We start from the raw sequence: 19,201 nt of genomic DNA, 5'->3' as shown, positions 1-19,201 counted from the left end.
TGCTGCCCCCAGAATCAGTAACAAAAGCCTTTTTATTGGTAAAAAAGCGCTTCACAAATCGCTGTAACAAGGGGTGGGGGGGCCCGGGGCAGGTGAAGGAGCCAGCGGAGCGCCACAGGACTCGTCCCCGTATCCGGTGACGGCGGCTGCATCCCTGCGCGTCTCCCGCCCCGTGGGGGGCCGCAGGGCGTCCCCACGAGTGCCCCCTCAGACGAAGGTGATGCGGGTGCGGGCGGGGTTGACCTGCAGCACGTTGAGCTCCTCGTACTCCTGGAGCGCGGCCTGGACCTGGGCCGGGGTGAAGCCCTTGGCCAGGCAGCGCTGCAGGGCCTCGGCGTAGGGCACGGCCCGGCCCCGGCCCCCCGCCAGCTCCCGCACTGCTGCGAAGATGGCGTCGGCCGGACGCTGCACCCTGCGGGGGGGGGACGCGGGGGTCAGGGGGAGCCTGGCAGTGCCACCTCCTCCCTTGGGACGTGGGGACAGGACAGGGACAGGGTCGGCGCTCCCCCAACGCCGCTGCTCCCCCCTTCCTGGCATGTCCCTCTGTGTCCCCTGCTCACCGGCTTTGCTGTCCCTTGTCCCCCAGCAGCGAGTCCTTCGACATCTCCATGAGCCTCATGGCCTCATTCACATCCTCTTTCTCCACTACGTCCACCAGCCGCAACCGGGCCTTTGGGAATGGGGGGGTTGGCAGCAACTGGGTCCCCCCAGCACAGCCCCGGCACCCTCTGACATCACCTGGGAGCCCCCAACGCTCCTCCCTGCCCCAGGGTGCCCCCCAAGACCACTGGAAGCCCCCCAGTGCACTCGCCCCCATCCTGGCGTGAGCCCCCAGGACATGAAGACAACGGGGGGGCCTAGAGGCAGCCCCAAGCTGGCCGTGCCCCAGGAAAGGACAAAGGACACCGGGGGACAGGAGGGGACACCGGCCCCACGCTGGCTGCACACCCGAGGCTCTGGACGCGCTGCCTCGGCAGTAGACGCCACACACGCACAACCTGGACAAACACCACTTTGGGGCCCCTGGGGCTTGTGGAGGCCGAGGGGGGACAGGGACACGGCGGAAGGGGACGAGGACACGCTCCCAGCCCAGGTTGACCCTTCTGGGTCTGGCCTGGCTCCGTCCGGCCCTGCTTTAGCTCGTCTTGTCCTGGTCCCGTCTTCTCCTGCCTGGCCCATCCCAGTCGGGCCCCTCCGGCTCCTGCCCAGCTCTGTGGGTCCTGCTCCGCCACACGCAGCCCTCCCTGCCCGTCCCTGCCCGTGCCGGGGCTCACCAGGGCAGTGGCCAGGCGGAGGATGCCCAGCAAGGTGCGCGCCGAGGTGTAGGTTGTGTCCTTGTTGGCCCAGGCCTCCTTCCGCATCTCCACGTAGGCGGCTGTGATGTAGTCGGCCAAAGCCTCCGGTACCACCGGCTGCTTCCGCTTGCACATAGCGATGTAGCGCCTGAGGGACGGGCAGGGTGAGGGGACAGCGGGGACAGGGCCAGCGCCAGCGGACCTTCGCAGCCTCTCTCACCTCATGAGCTTCATGTCAAGCTGCTGGAAGGAGCAGGGGGGCTGGCGGCTGTGCTGGTGCACGTAGGTGATGTGCTGGGCTAGGCTGTGGGGCAGAGAGGGGCTGGCAATGGGGCCAGGGCTGCCCCACGACTACCAGCCCAGCCCCATGGCTCTCATGTGGGTCCCATGCTCCCTCCAGCCCAGCCCCTCACATGCCCCATGGACTCCCCCCCCACCTCCCAGTGCCCAACACTCACCCCACAGCTCCCGGCCCCCCCCGCCAGCCCCACGGTACCCCTCAGCTGCTCCTCCTGCTCACCGCAGGTCATTGTCACGGTCGGGGCGGTCCTGGATGAGCCAGAGCAGGTCGAAGCGGGAGAGGAGGGCGGCAGGCAGCTGGATGTTGTGCTCCAGGCTGCGCTTGGGGTTGTAGCGGCCGTAGGCGGGGTTGGCGGCAGCCAGGATGGCGCAGCGGGCGTTGAGGGTGGCCAGCACGCCCGCCTTGGCGATGGAGATGCTCTGCTGCTCCATCACCTCGTGGATGGCTGTGCGGTCGGCCTCCAACATCTTGTCAAACTCATCGATGCAGCAGACGCCCCGGTCGGCCAGCACCAGCGCGCCCCCCTCCAGCGCCAGCTCCCCCGTCAGCGGGTCCCGCAGCACGGCCGCCGTCAGCCCCACGCCCGAGGAGCCCCGGCCTGTTGTGTATTGGCCTGGAGGCAGAGGGGAGTGGCGGGGTGAGGGGGGGGCGCAGGCACCCTCCACCCCCAGGAGCCCAGTACTCACTGCGGGGGGCCAGGCGGTCGATGTAGGACAGGAGCTGCGACTTTGCCACGCCGGGGTCGCCCATGAGGCAGATGTTGATGTTGCCTGGGGGGAGAAGGTGGGGGGGTGAGTCCGTGGGGGGACATATCTGCTCCCTCTGCGCCACTTTGCCATGCTCCCGTCCCAAATCTCTCAGCTGTGGCTGCCGATTCCCTCCATGGTCCCAGAAGGCCAACCCCATCCCCCAAACCTGCCTGTGTGAAGTGGGATGCCCTGACACCAAACCTCCCGGACCCTTGGCTGATCCCAGACCCCCAAGCGTTCCCACAGGAGGGGGAGACACCCCTGGCAAAGGTCCCCACACCAGCGCAGAGTGTGACCTCACCCCGGATCTTCATGCCGTGGGGGTTGCGATCCACGCCGCCCACCAGCAGCAGCAGCAGCGCCTTCTTCACGTCCTCGTGGCCGTAGATCTCAGGGGCAATAGAGGAGGCCAGCTTGTCGTAGAAGTCCTCCTCTGCGAAGGCAGCGAAGGAAGCTGTGGGGCAGCCGCCTGACCTGCCATGGGGCAGCCCTAGGGGCCCCACCCCCAGACAGGCCTGTCCCAGGTGCCCAACAGCCTCACCTGTGATCTGCCGGAGCTCCTCCTCGCTCAGCTCCCCGGTCCCCGACTCGTCCTCCTCGCTCTTGTTCATCTTCACGATGCAGTGGGCCTCCAGGTAGGTCTCAGAGAGCAAGCCCTACAGGGGAAGAGGGTGGCGGTGGGCTGGGGGTGGCCGTGGACCCCCACCGCAGCCCCCCACCCGCTGCCTCAGCGCTTGCCTGGGCCATCTGGCGGAAGCCGGTCTTCAGCAGAGGCAGGAAGACGCCGGTGACGCTGACGTGGTCCCCGGGCTGGGCCAGGCGCGTGTTCTCCCCGTGCACGGCCACGTTGATGGAGCGGGGAAGGTGCCCCACCGGCACCTGGTCGGTCTGTGGAGACAGATGGGGCTGGGGGTCTGCAGCACCTGGGGGCACCGCCAGACTCTGCCCCCATCCCCGAGCCACCCCTGCACCAGTACGGGCTGGGGTAGACTGGGTAACACAGAGCCACTCAGACGTGTCAGCTCCTTGTCTCCGGCGGTGACAACGTTGACCCAGGGGTGGGCTGTATGGGTCGGAGAAGAACTGTCCCCCTCCACCCCATGCTGGGGAAACCTTGGGGGGGAGACTGGGGCCGATTTGGGGGCCCCAAAGGAGGGGGACACCCCTGCTGTCCCTGGAGGACAAGGTCCCGGGCCCCCCCCCCACTCACATGCTCCTGCATCTTCAGCTCCTGGAACTTGATGAACTTGGAGCCGCGGCTCTGCAGGTAGAGCCGCCCCCCCGAGCGGTTCGTCTGGCACTCGCGGCTCGGGCACATCAGCAGCGGCATGAAGGTGGGCGACTGGATCTGGGGAGAGCCGAGGGGGTGGGCTCGGGCTGACCAGGGCCCCTGCGCCCACCCCGGGGCCCTTCCACTGCGCTTACAGGCTGGTAGGTCTCGGCCCCACACTGGTCACAGCTGTAGGTGGCCACCACCATCATGGGCTTGACCTCGGTGACGCGGGTGATGATGCCGCGGACAGTCACCAGCTTCCCGATGCAGTCGGCCTTGACATCGCGGACCACGCGGGCTTTGGCGGTGGAGGGGGCCTTGAAGTACAGCTCGCTGGGGATGGGGGGACAGAAAGGGCTGGGGTTAGTGGGGACGCCGCTGAGGCAGGGATGGGAATGGGGAACAAAGGAGCAAGAGAGGGTCGGATGAGAGGGGGGGTTGGATTTGGGGGCAGCACGTGGGGATGGAACCGGGTCCCAGGGGAGGTGGGGAATTGGTGACGTGGGTTAGAGAGGAGACGGGGCTCCCTGGGGACGCTGGGCAGCAGGGTCAGGGTCAGAGGGGGAGGCAGGGGGGACACGGCCCCCCCCTCGCACTCACAAGCGCCGCAGCAGCTCGGGGGGGTACTGGTTCTGGGGGCTGCGGGTGTCCCCCGCGTCCTGGCCCCGCTGCTCCAGCAGCAGCCGGTGCTCGATGTACACATCCAGCACGTCCTTGCGGGACACCTGGGGACACAGGGACACGGAAGAAGGGGGGGACGTCGGAAGGAGCCGCTGGGGCACCCCGCTGCCCCCCTGCCCACCCGGGGAGCCCCCACCTCGCGCTCCTTGTACAGCGGCAGCAGCTCGTGGACAGCGTCAGCGAACAGGCGGCCGTAGCGCTTGGCGTTGTCGCAGACGGCCTCGGCCAGCTCGGGGTCGTCCTCCGCCACGTCGTCCAGCGCCACGTACAGCGCCACGCGCTCCCGGTGCGCCAGCGCCGTCTGGGGGCTGGGGGGAGAGGGGGGTGTGGGGACCCCAAACCGGCCGCAGGGACACCCCACGCCAGGGGAACCCCAGCGGGGACAGGGCAGGGGGAGACCCCAGCCGGGGCAGGGTGGCAGAGGGGACCCCCGGCTGCCATGGCGAGGGGGCTGCAGCTGTGAGGGGGGGGCCCAGCTGGCACGGGGGGGCCCGGGCCAGGGCCGGAGAGGGGAGGGGGATAGGGACGGAGGGGGCCCAGCCGGCACGGAGGGGGACAGGGACCCCCAGCCGCCTCGGGGCGGGGGGGGAGTGTGTCTCACGGCGACACCCAGCACGGCGGATCCCCACCGGGCCCGGGTCCCCGCTCTCACCAGCTGCTCCCGGTACGGGAACTCCTTGCCGCCGTCAGCGCCATCGCGGTAGAAGTTCTGCAGGAACCGCTTCGCCTTTTCTGGGGAAGGAGTGGGGGATGGGGATGGGGATGGTCCCGGTCCCGGTCCCGGTCCCGGTCTCGGCCCCGGCCCCGGTCGCCCCCCAGCCCGCCCGCACCTTTCTCAGCGGCGTAGTCGCGCGGCGCCATAGTGGGGTCGGTCCCCGGTCAGTTCCGGTTCCGGTACCGGTGCCCGCAAGGGTCAATCCCAGACCCGCCGCCGCTCCGGTTCCCGCCGCCGCAACGAAAAGTGGCGCGAAAACCGGCGCCACGTGACCACCGTCGCCCAGTCCGGCGCAGGCCACGCCTTCGCGCCGCCGGCCAATGGCGGCGCGCGGCGGCCCGGCCCGGCCCACGCCCCTTTCGGCCGTGTCATGTGACCGCCACCCGCCAGGCGGGTCGGAGGTTCGGGGGGACCCGGAGGGGCCCTGGACACGCCCCTTCTTAAAGGGGCCGCGGCCGCGGGGGCGCTGGGATGGGGGCCTGGAGGGGGACAAGGAGCCGGGGGGTGCTGAGCTCTGTGGGTGGGGGGACCTTGGGGTGCGGGGCCTGGGGGGGGCACAGGGTGCTGTGGGACTCAGGGTGCTGGGGGGGCTGGGGCGGGGGGCTCGGGCAGGCGGCTTTGGGGTGCGCAGAGCTCGTGGGGGGTGCAGGGCTGGGGGGCCCACGCCAACTCCTGCCCGTCCCCCCAGCCCGGTGATGCTGTCCCAGATCTTCATCCTCTCCTCCAAGGGTGACCGGCTCATCCACAAGGACTGTATCCTCCACGCCCTGCACCCCCCGGGGGTCCCCCCGCTTGGGGGCCTCCCCAGGGCCCCCCGTGCCCCCCCCCCATTCTCCTTAACCCCCCAGTCCGCGGGGAGACCTGCGGCACCAGCACGGACCTCGCTGACACCTTCTACCGCAGGATCACCTCACTGCCAGGGGACCAGGCCCCTGTCTTCATGGTAAGGGGGGCCGAGGGGACACGGGGGGCTCCGTGGGGGTCTCACGGGGGTCACGGCTCCGCTCCCCCCCCAGGCACACGAGGGCCGGCACTTTGTCCACGTGCGGCACGCGGGGCTCTACTTCGTGGCCACCACGACGCCGGACGCGTCGCCCTTCACCCTGGTGGAGTTTCTCAACAGGTACCGGGGGGCCGAGGGGGGCCGAGGGGGACAGTGCGGGGTGACGGGGACCCCCTGATGGCCACGGGTCCTGCCGCAGGCTGGTGACGCTGCTGCGGGACTTCTGCGGGCCCCTCAGCGAGAAGAACGTCAGCCTCAACTTCGCCCTCATCTACGAGCTGCTGGATGAGATGCTGGTGGGGACATTGCCGGGGGGGAGCTGGGGACACGCAGGGGAGGTGCCGGGGACACCCCTGGGGCTGCTGGGGACACCCCATGGGGGAGGGGTGAGGACACCTTGGCATGGTGAGAACTCGCTGGAGGGAACGGGGGACAACCCAGGGGCACTGGGGACACCTTATGGGGCTGGGGCCACCCCTTGGGATGGTGGGGACCCCATTGGGGCTGGGGACAGCTCAGGGGGTGATGGGGACACCCAGTTGGGGTAACACCCAGCTGGGACACCCCAGAGGGAAGGGGACAGGATAGTTCGGGGGGGGCGGATGGGAGGGGCAGAGGACACCCCAGGGGCCACATGGGGACAGCTGGGGGGGTGGTGGGGGTGGGGTGACAACTCCCCCGGCCCCCCCAGGACTACGGCTACGTCCAGACCACGGCGCCCGAGGTGCTGCGCAACTTCATGCACACAGAGCCTGTGGCCACCAAACCCTTCAGCCTCCTCGACTTGGGCTCCATCGGGCTGGTGAGGACCCAGGGACGCCCCATCGCCCCCCCACAGCCCCCCCAGCCCAGCTGGGGTGCCCAAACCCTGTGTCCCCGCCGTGTCGTTGCAGTTCGGCGCCGAGACGCAGCAGAACAGGGTGGCCCCCAGCTCGGCTGCCAGCCGCCCCGTGCTGCCGCCCCGTGGGGAGCAGGTAGGAACCCCCGCTGCCCCCGTGTCCCCTCGTTGTCCCCTCCCCAGCCTTGACCTCCCCCTCTCTGGCCGCAGGGCACCAGGAACGAGGTCTTCGTGGACGTGGTGGAGAGGCTGACAGTGGTCATCGCTGCCAACGTGAGTGGGGACAGGGACCCCCTGCCCCGTGCCCCCCACCGCCCCTCAGCGTGTCCCCACAGCATCACCCCACATCCCCTGGGTGCTTTGGCTCTGCCCACCGCCCCCAGGCCCCCCCCACCCCATGGGACTCCCGTGCTCCCCTGAAGTCTCAATCCGCCCCCCGCTGCCCCCCAGCCCGTCCCAGCTCAGCCCACATCCCCTCTCCCCAGGGGACACCCATGAAGGTGGACGTCCAGGGGGAAATCCGCCTCAAGTGCTACCTGCCCAGCTGCGTGGGTAAGGGGGGGCCGGGGTTGGGGTACCGGGGGGTTGGGGACAGCCAGGGCCGTTCCTCGGGTGACGCCCCCATCTCTGTCCCCGCAGAGATGCGCATCGGGCTGACAGAGGAGTTCTGCGTGGGCAAGTCGGAGCTGCGGGGTGAGCCCCCCCAGCACCCTCCTAACAGCCCTGGCTGCCCCCCGGCACCCCCACCCCCTGCTCTGCCCCCCACCACCCCGTAGCGCCCTTCTCTGCCCCCCCAGGCTATGGCACAGCCGTCCGGGTGGACGAATGCGCCTTCCACAGCTCAGTCAAGCTGGACGAGTTCGAGAGCGGGAGGATCCTGAAGGTCACCCCGAGCCAGGGGGAGGTGAGGGATACCGGGGGGCACCGGGGGACGTGGGGGGGCTGCCGCAGCCCCCCCTGAGCCGCATCTCCTGTAGCTCACGCTCATGCAGTACCAGCTGGCGGACGACATCCCCTCGCCTCTGCCCTTCCGCCTCTTCCCCACCGTGGACCAGGACCCCACGGGGAGGTGAGGGGGGGGGGGGTGTCACCCCCTGACCATCCCTGGGGGGGGACCCCAATTCCGACCAATCCCTGCTTCCCTGCAGACTCCGGCTGTACCTGAAGCTCCGTTGTGACCTGCCCCCCAAGAGGTAGGTGCCCAGGGGGTCCAGGGGGGCTGCGGCAGAGCCCAGCCTCTGATCCCCCCACCCCAAATTCCAGCCAAGCGCTCAACGTTCGCCTGCAGCTGCCTGTGCCCAAGGGGGTGAGCAGGTGGGTGCCTTTTGGGGGTCGGGGGGCTGTCCCCCGCCTTGTCACCCCCTCACCCCCCCCGTGCTCCCCCAGCCTGGCGCAGGAGCTGAGCAGCCCTGAGCAGATGGCGGAGCTGCAGCCCAGCACCAAGTCCATCCGCTGGGACATCCCCCGCTGCCAGGGGGGGTCACAGCTCTCCGCACTCTTCAAGGTGAGGGCTGGGGGCCTGAAGGGTGTGGGGGGCCAGGCAGGGGGCTCCCCTGGGGCTCGGGGATGGGCCGGGACCTGTCCCCCCCCCTCCTTGGGGAGCCTTTGGGCTCCTGTCCCTCTTGTGGGGACGACCGTGGGGCCTGGGGACAGGCAGGGACCCACAGCCTCCCCTTTGCGGGGAGCAGCCGTAGGGCCCAGGGCCGGGTGGGGACCCGGCCTCCCGTGCCGTCCCCAGCGTCACTGCATCCTCCCCGCAGCTGGAGGTGCCGGGGCTGAGCCGCGCGTCGCTGCTGGAGCTGGGTCCGGCCAACTTGGCCTTCGAGCTGCCCGCGCACACCTGCTCGGGGCTGCACATCCGCTTCGTGCGGCTGCCGGGGCCGGCCGGGCCCCCCCAGCGCTGGGTGCGCTACCTCACCCACAGCGACTCCTACGTGCTGCGCTTCTGAGCGGGAACCCCCCTGCCGCGACCCGCACCCTGCGGCCCCCTGACGCCGGGAACCCATGCCGCGACACCGGGGACCTGCGCCCCGACACCGGCTGTCAACCGAATATTTATTAACCGTTGCCAAACAGGGCCCAGGGAGCCGGGCTCCCCCAGATTTGGGCTCGTAACAACAATAAACAGGCACAAAACCGCCTTGCGCCACCGGGGCTCCCTTGCTCAGACGTCCTGTGGGGAGAGGGGTCCTGTGAGACCCCCCCAGAGTGGGGGGGAGGGCTCTCCTCTGGGGTCCCTCTTCCCCCAGGGCCCCTGTGCGTTCCCCCCCAGCTGACCTCGATGCCCAGGTTGGTGGAGTCGAAGATGGCCTGGAGCCGGTCCTGGGGGGGCAGTTGGGGCTGGGAGGGGTGGGGGCACCCCAGGGTGCTGCCGGCCGCACCCCTGCAGGGGCAGGGGGCTGGGGGACCCTCGGGAGGGTGGCCTCACCCTGTCCTGCTCTGGGGTGTCCTCCTCACTGCTCTCCTCTTCAATAGTCGCCTCCTTCTCCTCCTCCTCCTCCTCCACCATCAGGCTGAGCCTGGGGAAAAGGGAGGTGGAGGGTGGAGGACCCCCCCCCGCCCCCGCACAGACCCAACGCCCACCCTGTCCCTCTCTGGTGCCCACCCTGTGCCCTCCGGAAGCCCCAGTCCTCCCCCCCGTGCCCACCCCGTGCCCCCCAGCCCTCGCTCACCGCTTCATCCTGCTGCGCTGGCTGGACAGGGAGCTGCTGCGGGAGGAGAGGATGGGGAATCAGGGGGGGCCCTGGGCGGGGGGCACCTGGTTTGCAGGGGCTCGCACCCAGCCCAGCCACTCACCTCTGCAGGAGGCTGGGGTCAGAGCCGGGGTCCCACGCTGGTGGCCGGGGCAGGGGGGGCCGGGGGCCGCCCCGCAGCGCGGTGGAGGTCAGGGCCGGGCTGGGGAGGCGGCTGCTCGGCCATGGGCTGGAGTCGGGGCGCTCCGAGGGGGCTGCGGGACGGGGCTGAGCACGGGGACCCCTGCCCCATCCCCACACCCTATCCCTGTCCCTGAATTGTGTCCCCGTCCCCACACCCTGTCCCGTCCCCTCCGGAGGACAGTCCGGCTCTGGCAGAGGTGACGGCACCGACGCGACCCCCCCTTTGCCACCTCTCAGCTCCCCGCCCCGCAGTGACCTTCACTCGGTACCGTGGAGCCTCAAACTGGTCCCAGCCCCTGGCCGGGGTACCCCCAGCGAGGGACAGAGCGGGACAAGACCCCCCTGAGTCCCGCACAGCTCAGCCTGGGTGCTGGGGGTGGCGCAGCCCCCGGAACACAGGGTCCCCCGGGGCTCAGCCCCCGCCTCACCATCCATACGGGGTCTCTTGGCAGCGGAGCCGGCCGGGGGGCGCGGGCAGGGGGCTGTGCTGTGGCTGCTCACCGAGCCCCCCGCCTCCTGCGGCTGCAGGGAGTTGCGGTAGGTGACAAGGGACAGCCACGGAGCGTCCCGTGGTGGCTGGCACCGCCGCTCCTGGCACATCTTCTCCAGGTAGGCCAGGCTGTGGGGACAGGGGGGGCAGAGCGGGTGACACAGCACCAGGGACCTGTGGGGTGCTGAGGGATGCCACACGGCCCCCAGAGACCCCACATGGCCTCGGGGGACCCTGTGTTGCCCCCGGGGACCCCACGTGGGCCTCGACGACTCCACTGGGGACCACACATGGCCCCTGGGGACCCAAATGGGGACCCCCCCCCCCGGCCCCCGGGGACCCGTGCCCCCCCCCACTCACAGCAGGGCCTTGTCGGGGTGCAGCAGCCGGGGTGAGAACTCGCTCAGCACCTCCAGGAAGGGCAGGTTGAGGGGCGGCAGCCCCGGCCCAGGGCCCGGAGGCTCCTGGAAGGCGAACTGGATCCCCTCCCTGGCCGGGGCAGAGAGATGAGGGGGGAGGCTGAGCCCCGGCCCGGGCCCCCGGCCCCCCGGCCCCCCGGCCCTCGCACTTGTGCATGCTGAGCAGCGCCGGGCGGTTGCGGAGCTGGTGGAGGCTGAAGAGGAGGGAGAAACGCCGCGCCAGGTCCCGGATCTCCAGGAAAGCCTCAGACGCCCGGATCTCGGGGCCCTGCTGCAGCAGCAGCTCTGTCATCAGCTGCACAGGGGCAGAAGGGTCAGTGCGGGACCCCTCGGAGACCCCCAGACCCCCCTAGAGCTCCCAAGCTTCCTGGATGTCCCCCACCCTCCTCGAGCCTCCCAGACCCTTGGACCTCTCCAGAGACACCCCCCCAAACCCCATCCCCATCTCCTGGAGCCTCCCTGACCTCCCTAGAGCACCCCAAAGACCCCTAGACTCCCCTGGAGAACCCCCGGATTCCCCAGAGGCACTCAGAGTCTCCTGGACAACCCCAGGGACCCCCAGAGCCCCCCAGCCGTTGCCATACCTGCTGCAAGCTGAGCAGCAGGGTGTGAGCCCACTCCTGCCGGTTGATCTGCCGGGTGCAGTTCAGCGTCTCTTTGATGATGTCCCCGTAGTCGCCATAAAACTGGGGAGGAGGTGACAGAGCCCGATGTCCCCAAGCCGTCGTGGGGCCAGCAGGACAGCCCTCGCGCACGCCCCCCACCTTGGCATAATGCTTGAAGACGTCGGAGGCGGCGCTGAGCTCCAGCACGTTGTAGATAATGAGTTTGCAGAAGCCGGCCAGGAGCACCCGACGCTGGTGCAGCTCCTCGATGCGGTTCTCACTGTCCTCTGCGGAGACAGAAGGAGATGATGGGGGGACAGGCATCCCAGGGGACACCCCTGGGATGCGCGGAGGGGACGTACCGGTGGCCGAGAGCTCCTCGTGGGCGCAGGCGTGGTGGAAGACGTGGTCCATGAGGAAGGCGGCCAGCTGGGACTGCAGCCCTGCGTCGGGCAGCAGCACCAGCGGGGCCAGCGCCTCCCGCCCGTCCCGGGGCAGCTGGGGCCCGAACACCAGCAACAGGTCGCTGAGCACCACAAAGGCCTGAGGGCACGAGGATGGGCTCAGCACCAGGCCTGCCCCCCCCGCCCCGTGTTCCCCAGCCCCTGCGTACCCGCTCCCGGACGCTGGCATCCACATCGGACAGGCAGCTCTGGCACAGCGAGCAGAAGGAGGTGACTCTGGTCTTCAGGCTCTGCAGCTGCTCCTGGGCAGGGTGACGCAGTGGCCTTTAGGGAGACAGGGGCCACCCCAAGTTGTCCTCGCAGCCATCCCCGTGCCACCCACTCACCTGAGGGACATCGGTGCTGGGCAGGCGCGAGAGCTCCCAGAGGACGTGGAAGTGGAGGCAGGTGATGGCGGGGACAAGGACCTGCAGGGGCGGATGTGGGCAAGGGATGGCAGCGGTGCTGAGGAGCTCCGCCATGTCCCCGCCGTGTCGCCACCGTGTCCCCAGGGTAGTACCTGCGGGGGCACCTCGCCCGTGTCCACGGCACGTTGCAGGAGCTGGGCGCATGGCTGGAAGAGCTGCCAGGGTGTCAGGTCATGGGCGCTGCAGGGACAGAGTGGCATCAGCAGGGCGAGGGGAGATGTGGGGCAGGGGACAGGATGCTGGGGGACACAGACATGGGGAGCAGACGGGGCAGGGGACACCCAGGGCAAGAGACAAGACACTGGGACACAGGATGCCACTGCACAGGGACACGGAGAGCACGTGGGGCAGAGGGACAAGGACGCACAGGGCAGAGGGACAGGATGCCTCGGGACAGGGCACAGGGGAGGCACGTGGAGGGGGACAAGGACACTGGAGGACCCCTGGGGATGTGGGCAGAGGGGTGGTGTGGCCCCACGGCTCCCCACTCACTTGAACAGGACGGAGATCCTCTTCAGCGTGGCTGCCATGCTGTACACCTCCTCCTCGTCCAGGGACGAGGCCTGGGCAGGGCCCGGGGTTGGGGATACCCCACGCAGGGTTGGGGACACTCCGCGCAGGGTCGGGGACCCACGCCAGGCTGGGGACACCCCGCTCCCCGCGGTCCCTTGCTGACTCCCCCACCCAGCGCCTCTCAGCCAGGCTCTTCCCCGCCGATGCCCCATCCCTGCCCCGGCCACTGCTGTCCCTACGGGTCCTGGTCCCTCTCCTGTCCCCAGCCCTGTCCTGGCTCCAGATCACAGTTCCCGGCCCTGTCCTGGCGTCCGAGTCCCTGCCCTGTGGTGGCCCGAGCTCCACCCTGGGCTCCAGGTCCACGTCCTGACCTTCAGGTCCCTGTCCTGTTCCCAGCAGTCCCCAGCCCCCTTTCCGGACTCAGGGTCCCTCTCCTGTCCCCTCTACCTGGAGCAGCTCGGTGACCTCCTGGTGGAACTTGTCGGCCAGCTGGTCGGTGAGGCGGCTGCGCACCAGGTCCCCGCGGCCGTGCAGGGCGAGCTCAGGGTCGCAGAGCGCGTGGAGCGCGTGGGACGCGGCCTCCAGCACCGCCTGCCCCGTGTGCTTCCCCACCACCTCCTGCAGCTGCCCCAGCACCAGCTCCAAGTGCTGCGGGGAGAGGGGGCTGCGGGAGGGACGGGGGGACACGGGGCCTCCCACAGGGACAAGGGGACCGGCAGCCTCCCACAGGGACGTACAGCTCCCCGGAGAGGACGAGGACGGCCGTGGGCCTCCCAGGGGGACAGGGACAGCCCTCTGACGGGGTGCACAGGGCAGCCTCCCAATGGGGACAGGGACGCGGAGCGTCCCAAAAGGGACGCCTGCAAGACCTGTCGGCCTCCTGTCCCCGCAGCCCCGTTTCCCAGGCACAGAGCGGCTCTGCCCCAGCCCCGGGGGGCCAGATCCTGCCCGGGGGGCGAGGGGGCAGCACCTTCTCCAGCCGCCCAGTGCAGTAGATGCTGAGGTCGAAGCAGCGCAGCACCTCCAGGAGCGGAGCCGCCTTCTCAGCGTCGGCCGAGAACTGGGGGGGCCAGGGGGGGTGTCAGCACTGAGCCCCCAGGCCCCCGGTGGCGGTGGGGGGCCCCGTCCCCCTCACCTTGGCCAGCAGCTGGGGCAGGGCCGGGACGAGGCAGTGGGTGAGCCGGGTTCTCTCCTCCACCTGCGCCTTGCGCTCCCGGGCCGAGGGCTGGGGGCAGAGGGGGCGCTCAGGGCGGCCCGGGGGGACCCCTGCCCCCTCCCCAGCCCCATTACCTTCTTGGCTGGGCCGCGGCCCACTGGGGGCTGTCCCTCGGCCACCTGGACCACGCTGGCCGCCAGGATCTCCACCAGTGCCTTCTCCTGCCGGTCTGCCAGGCCTGGGGCGGGGAGGGGGAATGGGGGGGCTGGGGGGCAGCCTGGCACCCCCTCTGCTGTGCCAGGGGGTCCCAGGGCATCCCCGCAGGTCCCAGTGAATCCCAACAAATCCCAATATGTCCCCCAACCACCCCCCAGTGCCCCAACAACGTTGCAACATGTGACATCCCAGCATGTCCCCATATGTTCTGGTGATGCCCCAGTGCCTCCCCATCACATCCCAGCATCTCCCAGCAGCGTCCCAACATCTCCCAGGGATGTCCCACAGCAACCCCAGTGTCTCCCAGTGATGTCGCAGTATATCCCAGTGCATTGCAGCAGTGCCCCGGTGCCTCCCCGTGATCTCTCAATACACCCTAGTGTGTCCCAGCAACGTCCCTGTGTACCTCAAGGGTGTCCCAGGGTGTTCCAGTGTAGCCTACTTGGTCCCAGCAATGTCCTAGCATATCCCAGCGTCTCCCAGTGACATCCCAGCATATCCCAGTGTTTCCCAGTGACTCCTCTGTGATGTCCCAGCACATTCCAGCGTCTCCCAGTAGTGCCGTACCCTCGGTGGGCGACTCCTCCAGCAGCAAAGCACTGATGGTCTCCCAGTCCCTCAGCCGGGGCCCGGCACAGTCCCACAGGCTGTCCACCAAGTAGGCTGCGTGCTCGTGGAGCTGGGGACGGGGACAGGGGACCGTCACGGCCTGCAGGGCCCCCCCCGCCCTCCCGGGCCCCCTGCGGCTGCTCTCACCTCGCTCTCGATGAAGAAGGCCAGAAGCAGCCGGAAGAAGGTCCTGTTGTCCCTGTCGCGAGACGGCTCCCTGCCCGCCTCTCGCCGGGGGTCCAGCAGCCTGGGGACACACGCACAGGGTCACCCAGTGTGCCCACGCTGGGTGTGAGCAGGGCAGAGCCCCAGGGGGACACAGACACAGGGATCCCAAGTACCCGAGCAGGACGTACGGGGGACAGTACCCCGAGGGACAGGGACACGGGGGTCCCACGTACCCCCTGCTCTGGGGACAGAGCTGGGGGACACGCAAGGACCAGAAACCCAAGGGACAGAGATGGGGGACCCACGTACCCCCTGCTCTGGGGCCAGAGCCCTGGGCGACACAGGCACGGGGGTCTCCCCCGGCCCCCACCCTGGGGCGGCACCCAAACCCCGAGCCCCAGGGGACAGGGAGGACCCGGGCTGACGCCACGCACAGCTGTGCGGGGGAACGGGGCCGTGACAAGCCCAAACACTGCCACTGCCAAGAGCCGCCAAGGCCTGCGCCGAGATAAACACGGCGCCGCTGGCCCCCTCTCCACCAAACGCGCCGAGGCTGGCGCAAGAGCACGAGCATGCGAGCGGGGCGCGTGGCCGGGGCTCCGGGCAGCTGACCCAGCGCGTGCTGGGCTCGCGCTTGCCCCGCAGCGACCCTGGGGCCGGATGTGGCTGCCCCAGGCCCCGCTCCCATTAAGGACAGCGCCAACGAGCCCGGGACGAAGAGAGCCTGTCTGCCGGCCTCCGCCGGCCGCCTGCCAGATGCTCCCCACGGCGGAGTGGGGAGGAAATTGAGCCCGAGTCAGGGTTTGGCAGGCAGAAAACACTCAGCTTTTTGTGGGGGCTGCGGCTGGGTGAGGGCAGCAGCTCCGGTGCCGGGCAAGGGCGGGCTGGGGGCCGGCCCCTGGCGTGGGACGGGCTGTGCCAGGCACCAGCCCTCGCTCACCTGCGGTAGACGAAAAGCCCGGCGGCAGAGGCCAGCGCCCGGCTGGAGACGTAGACCACAGGGTAGACGCTCTGGCAGTCCTCCTCCGTCAGCGCCTCCTCCATGTTCCTGTGCACGAGGAGCGGTGGGGGTCCCTGCTTCTCCCGTCCCCCAGCCCTGTTCTCGCTGCGGGGCCGTGTCCCCAGGGCCCTGTATTTGCAGCAGGACCCCATCCCCTGGGTGCCCTCCAGCCCCATCATCTGTCCCCACTCTCACTGGAGGACCCTGTGCCCCCACGCCCCCCCTGCCCCGGCCCCGTGCTCACTCCAGCATCAGCGTCAGCAGCTTCACCACCTCCACGGCCACGTCGGGCTCCTTGTCAAGCACCATGGACACCATGCGGGTCTGGCGAGGGGGACGCGGTCGGCAACACCCTGCAGGGAGCCAGGGGACCCCCGCGGGCCCCCACTCACCTTGAAGCGGCTGGTGAAGAGCTCCATGTGGGCGGCCGTGTCCCTGCGGCAGTACAGCCCCTGCAGCGCCTTCACGCACTGCAGGCGCACCTCCCCCTGCTGCGGGGACAGGGACCGTCAGCAGAACCCCCGGCCCGGCCCTGTGGCCCCTGGCCCACCATCCCTGGCCCACCTTGTCATGCAGGGTCCAGCCAATGTACTTGAGGTAGCTGTCGGTGAGGAAGGAGGCTGCGTAGCTCCTCATCCACGTCCCCAGCTCCTCCATGCAGATGGCCCGGATCTCGGGCACCACGTCTCTGCCACGTGCGGCAACACCCGGGCTCATGCCGCAGTCCCCAGCAGCGCCACGTCCCTGTCCCCACATTGCTCCCACCTGCCCTCCCGGCCCGGCCATGCCACGAGACCCCCTTCCATGCCCAAACTGCTGGGCCAGCCCTGACCTGTAGCGGTGCACGAAGACGCCCTTGAAGACGGCGTTCATCATGTTCTCGATCTCCTCCTGCTGCTCCTGCAGCTGGGGGGACACAGTGGGGCTCAGGCGGTGCCCAGCACCCCGTCACCATCGCCGCCCAGCCCTCCGCTGCTGCCGCTCACCTCCCGGCGCTTCTCCAGCAGTGCCTCCAGCTTGTCGGTGGCCCGGCGGCCAGGTCCCTTGCTCCACTCGGCCTCGTACTGCCGCTGGTTGTTCTCCTGGTGCAGGCTCACACCCAGCGCCACGTTCACCAGCGCCGTCATCAGCTTCATGGCTGGGAGGGCAGTGCGGTGGGAGCAGGGACGCCCGTGGGGAGCCCGCGGGGAGCCCCCCTGGGGAGCTGCCTACCTGCCAGCGTGCTGGTGTGGCGGAAAGCCCGCACCTGGGAGTCAGAGAGGCCAGTGAGCAGAGAGATGAGGGAGTCCATCAGGAACTCGTCGTAGACAACGCTGTACTGGCACCGCCGCACCACCGTTGCCACCAGCTCGCAGAAGCCGGCCCGGAAGCGGCGCCAGGGCTGGGTGCCCAGTGAGAGCGGGTACTCGGCCGAATCCTGCGGGAGACGGCGTGAGCTGGGCCCCCCGCCACTCCCGCTGCCACCTCCCCCCCGCTCCCACCCAGCACCTCCTCGAACTTCTCCGTCAGCTGCTGGATGATCTCGGAGTTCTGCAGGTGCCTGAACATCTCCAGGGTCACCACGCCTGCCGGGGGAGCTGGGGTGAAACAGGGGTCCCCGGGCTGGGTGGGGAGCCCCACCAGAAGCGCAGAAGGGATGGAGCAGCCAGCTGGGACCCCCCCACCTCTGCAGCCGCAGGAGCGGATGATAAAGTTGACGAGCTCCAGGAACCCCATCTCCCGGTCCTGCTTGTAGGTCTCCAGCCAGTCGTCCACCACCGTCTGTGGGCACGGGACAGCCGGCATCGAACAGCAGCCGGCTGGGGCCCCCCGAGCCCCCTGCTTGAGACGCATGTGGTCCCCCGTGTCCCTTCACCCGCCATGTGAGCCGGCTGGGGCCCCCAGGGGTGCTGCATGAGCGGGGTTACCTCGACGGCTATCTTGGCCGACCTGACGGCCTCAAAGAGGGTGTTTTGCTCCAGGCTGCTCACAGCTGGACTGCTCCCGTCCGCGCTGGGCTCCCTTCTCCGGGGACGCTTCGAGACCTGGTGCGAGGGGACACGGCGGACGTTTGGAGCGGCCCCAGGATGGGGAACACGGCCAGAAGGGGGGGCAGGACGTACGGGGCCCTGGCTCAGCACCCGGTGGGGTCCCCGCTTGCTGCGCAGCCGCAGCGTGTCCTCGAAGTCGCTACCCGAGTCGCTGCTGCCGAGGTCCCTGCGGGGACGGGATGGCATGGCGGTGGAGCGCAGCCGGGGGCGGGTTAGGCTCCCACGCCCTCCCCGGCCCCCCACTCACAGGCTGTCGGGGGCCAGCGGCGATGGCGGGGAGCTGCTCCGTACCCCGGCTGACCCCGGTGCAGGGCTGGAGCCGGTGCCCAGCCCGGCGGAGGAGCTGGAGCTGGAGGAGGCGCCCTGGATGCGGGCCGAGCGCCGCGGGGCCATGGTGACGGCAGGGCCTGGGGGGTGGCGGGGGGGTCGGGAGGGCCGGGATGGCGGGGGCACCCCCTCGGCCCCGACGCCCCAGGGCCGGGCCGGTCCCGCGCACCCACAAACGCCCCCTGCCTGGGGCCGCCCAGGAGGGGACGAGGACCCCGGGCCGGCCCCGGGGGGACACGAGGGGAAGGCCCCAACCCCGCGGGGTCACACCGGGGGGAGGCCCCCAAGACCACGGGGCACACCGGGGGACGCGCCCCACGCCCCCGGGGTCACGTGCCCGCGCCGCTCCCCCCCCCCCCCCGCCTGCCTCGCCTCGCCTCGCCTCGCGCTGCCGAACGCCAGGCTCCAGCACGCGCGGGCCAGGGCGGTGCGCGGGCGCAGGCGCAGGCGCAGCAGGTATGGTGGCCCCGCCCCCGGCCGGCACGTGCGAGGGGCGTGGCCCGGGCGGCCCCCGCCGCCCACGTGGGCGGGGTGGGGCCGAGGTCCCTGTAGCCCCGTATGGCCGGGGGTCCCGATGGTGTCCTGTAACCGGGGCGTCCGTGATGTCCCGGGGGTCCCCTGCAGCCTCCTATGGCATTGGGCTCCCCTATGGCACCCTATATGTCCCCACGTCCTGGGGATCCCCTCTAGGCCCATATAGCCTGGGGGTTCCCCATGGCCTCCCATGGTCGTCTGAGGTGTCCCCCCGACCTGCTGCCCCAGCTCTGCCCCCCGTGTGTCCCCTCGCCCACGCGCTTGTCCCTGTGTCCCCTGCCCGTCCCCCTGCCCGTCCTCCCCCTCCGCCCCCCCGCTGTGCCCCAGTGCTCTCTCTGCGCCCCCCCGTGCCTCCCAGTGCCGCCCCAGTGCCTCCCAGTGCCCCCCCGCAAGCCTTCCCAGAGCTCCCAGTTTCCCCCAGTCTCCCCCGGCCCCGCAGCCCGGAGAGCAAGGGCAGCTCTTGGCCCCGGGCCGTGCCCGGGAACGGCCCCCGGTGGCCCCGGGCTCTGTTCCGCTACCGGGGGGAGACGAG

The 19,201-nt window shown here is 70.3% G+C and overlaps 3 protein-coding genes across 7 annotated transcripts; 1 reads left to right on the top strand and 2 right to left on the bottom strand.

Annotated features, from left to right (window-relative positions):
• Positions 1–14: 14 nt before the first annotated feature.
• On the bottom strand, positions 15–5,290 carry MCM7 (minichromosome maintenance complex component 7). 2 transcript variants are annotated; one of them, XM_072848639.1, is made up of 15 exons: positions 5,130–5,290; positions 4,952–5,031; positions 4,436–4,600; positions 4,219–4,343; positions 3,771–3,951; positions 3,556–3,693; positions 3,084–3,233; positions 2,887–3,001; positions 2,647–2,799; positions 2,283–2,366; positions 1,816–2,209; positions 1,516–1,599; positions 1,275–1,443; positions 561–670; positions 15–412 (listed from the first exon to the last, which is right to left on the bottom strand). In XM_072848639.1, the coding sequence occupies exons 1-15, from the start codon at positions 5,158–5,160 to the stop codon at positions 208–210; spliced, it is 2,184 nt and encodes a 727-aa protein (XP_072704740.1). In that variant the 5' UTR covers positions 5,161–5,290; the 3' UTR covers positions 15–207. The 2 variants fall into 2 exon arrangements, with proteins under 2 accessions (XP_072704740.1, XP_072704741.1); XM_072848640.1 differs by having other exon boundaries at positions 2,647–2,778.
• AP4M1 (adaptor related protein complex 4 subunit mu 1) lies at positions 5,229–8,995 on the top strand. Of its 4 annotated transcripts, XM_072848641.1 has the most exons (16): positions 5,229–5,415; positions 5,703–5,767; positions 5,863–5,957; positions 6,031–6,137; positions 6,217–6,313; positions 6,709–6,819; positions 6,911–6,991; positions 7,066–7,128; positions 7,341–7,407; positions 7,495–7,548; positions 7,632–7,759; positions 7,833–7,924; positions 8,004–8,048; positions 8,119–8,169; positions 8,242–8,359; positions 8,616–8,995. In XM_072848641.1, the coding sequence occupies exons 2-16, from the start codon at positions 5,710–5,712 to the stop codon at positions 8,802–8,804; spliced, it is 1,356 nt and encodes a 451-aa protein (XP_072704742.1). In that variant the 5' UTR covers positions 5,229–5,415; positions 5,703–5,709; the 3' UTR covers positions 8,805–8,995. The 4 variants fall into 4 exon arrangements, with proteins under 4 accessions (XP_072704742.1, XP_072704746.1, XP_072704745.1 ...); XM_072848645.1 differs by lacking the exon at positions 5,229–5,415 and having other exon boundaries at positions 5,624–5,767; positions 7,653–7,759; positions 7,848–7,924; XM_072848644.1 differs by lacking the exon at positions 5,229–5,415 and having other exon boundaries at positions 5,624–5,767; positions 7,653–7,759.
• A 3,234-nt stretch (positions 8,996–12,229) lies between these two features.
• STAG3 (STAG3 cohesin complex component) lies at positions 12,230–18,409 on the bottom strand. Its single transcript, XM_072848638.1, has 18 exons — positions 18,056–18,409; positions 17,881–17,974; positions 17,686–17,802; positions 17,443–17,539; positions 17,267–17,343; positions 16,991–17,195; positions 16,765–16,916; positions 16,611–16,684; positions 16,343–16,466; positions 16,171–16,269; positions 16,023–16,102; positions 15,719–15,826; positions 14,758–14,857; positions 14,569–14,680; positions 13,920–14,023; positions 13,765–13,854; positions 13,077–13,689; positions 12,230–12,296 (listed from the first exon to the last, which is right to left on the bottom strand). The coding sequence occupies exons 1-17, from the start codon at positions 18,199–18,201 to the stop codon at positions 13,171–13,173; spliced, it is 2,298 nt and encodes a 765-aa protein (XP_072704739.1). The 5' UTR covers positions 18,202–18,409; the 3' UTR covers positions 12,230–12,296; positions 13,077–13,170.
• Positions 18,410–19,201: the final 792 nt, after the last annotated feature.

Source organism: Ciconia boyciana, chromosome 32 (assembly GCF_034638445.1).
Source record: "Ciconia boyciana chromosome 32, ASM3463844v1, whole genome shotgun sequence".
In the NCBI taxonomy this organism is placed as follows: domain Eukaryota; kingdom Metazoa; phylum Chordata; class Aves; order Ciconiiformes; family Ciconiidae; genus Ciconia; species Ciconia boyciana.
Note: the sequence above shows the minus strand (reverse complement) of the source record. Positions and strands in the feature narration are given on the sequence as shown.

Bases quoted from the DNA above. Each gene is read 5' to 3' on its own strand.
- MCM7 (XM_072848639.1), bottom strand. From the start codon at position 5,160: ATGGCGCCGCGCGACTACGCCGCTGAGAAAG. The intron at 5,032-5,129 runs GTGCGGGCGGGC...CTCCTTCCCCAG, and splicing joins CGACTACGCCGCTGAGAAAG to AAAAGGCGAAGCGGTTCCTG. The intron at 3,952-4,218 runs GTGAGTGCGAGG...CCCCATCCCCAG, and splicing joins CCCGAGCTGCTGCGGCGCTT to CGAGCTGTACTTCAAGGCCC.
- AP4M1 (XM_072848641.1), top strand. From the start codon at position 5,710: ATGCTGTCCCAGATCTTCATCCTCTCCTCCAAGGGTGACCGGCTCATC. The intron at 7,129-7,340 runs GTGAGTGGGGAC...CCCTCTCCCCAG, and splicing joins CAGTGGTCATCGCTGCCAAC to GGGACACCCATGAAGGTGGA. The intron at 8,170-8,241 runs GTGGGTGCCTTT...GTGCTCCCCCAG, and splicing joins GTGCCCAAGGGGGTGAGCAG to CCTGGCGCAGGAGCTGAGCA.
- STAG3 (XM_072848638.1), bottom strand. From the start codon at position 18,201: ATGGCCCCGCGGCGCTCGGCCCGCATCCAGGGCGCCTCCTCCAGCTCC. The intron at 14,681-14,757 runs GTGAGAGCAGCC...CCCCGTCCCCAG, and splicing joins CCTTCTTCATCGAGAGCGAG to CTCCACGAGCACGCAGCCTA. The intron at 14,024-14,568 runs GTACGGCACTAC...TCCCCGCCCCAG, and splicing joins GGAGGAGTCGCCCACCGAGG to GCCTGGCAGACCGGCAGGAG.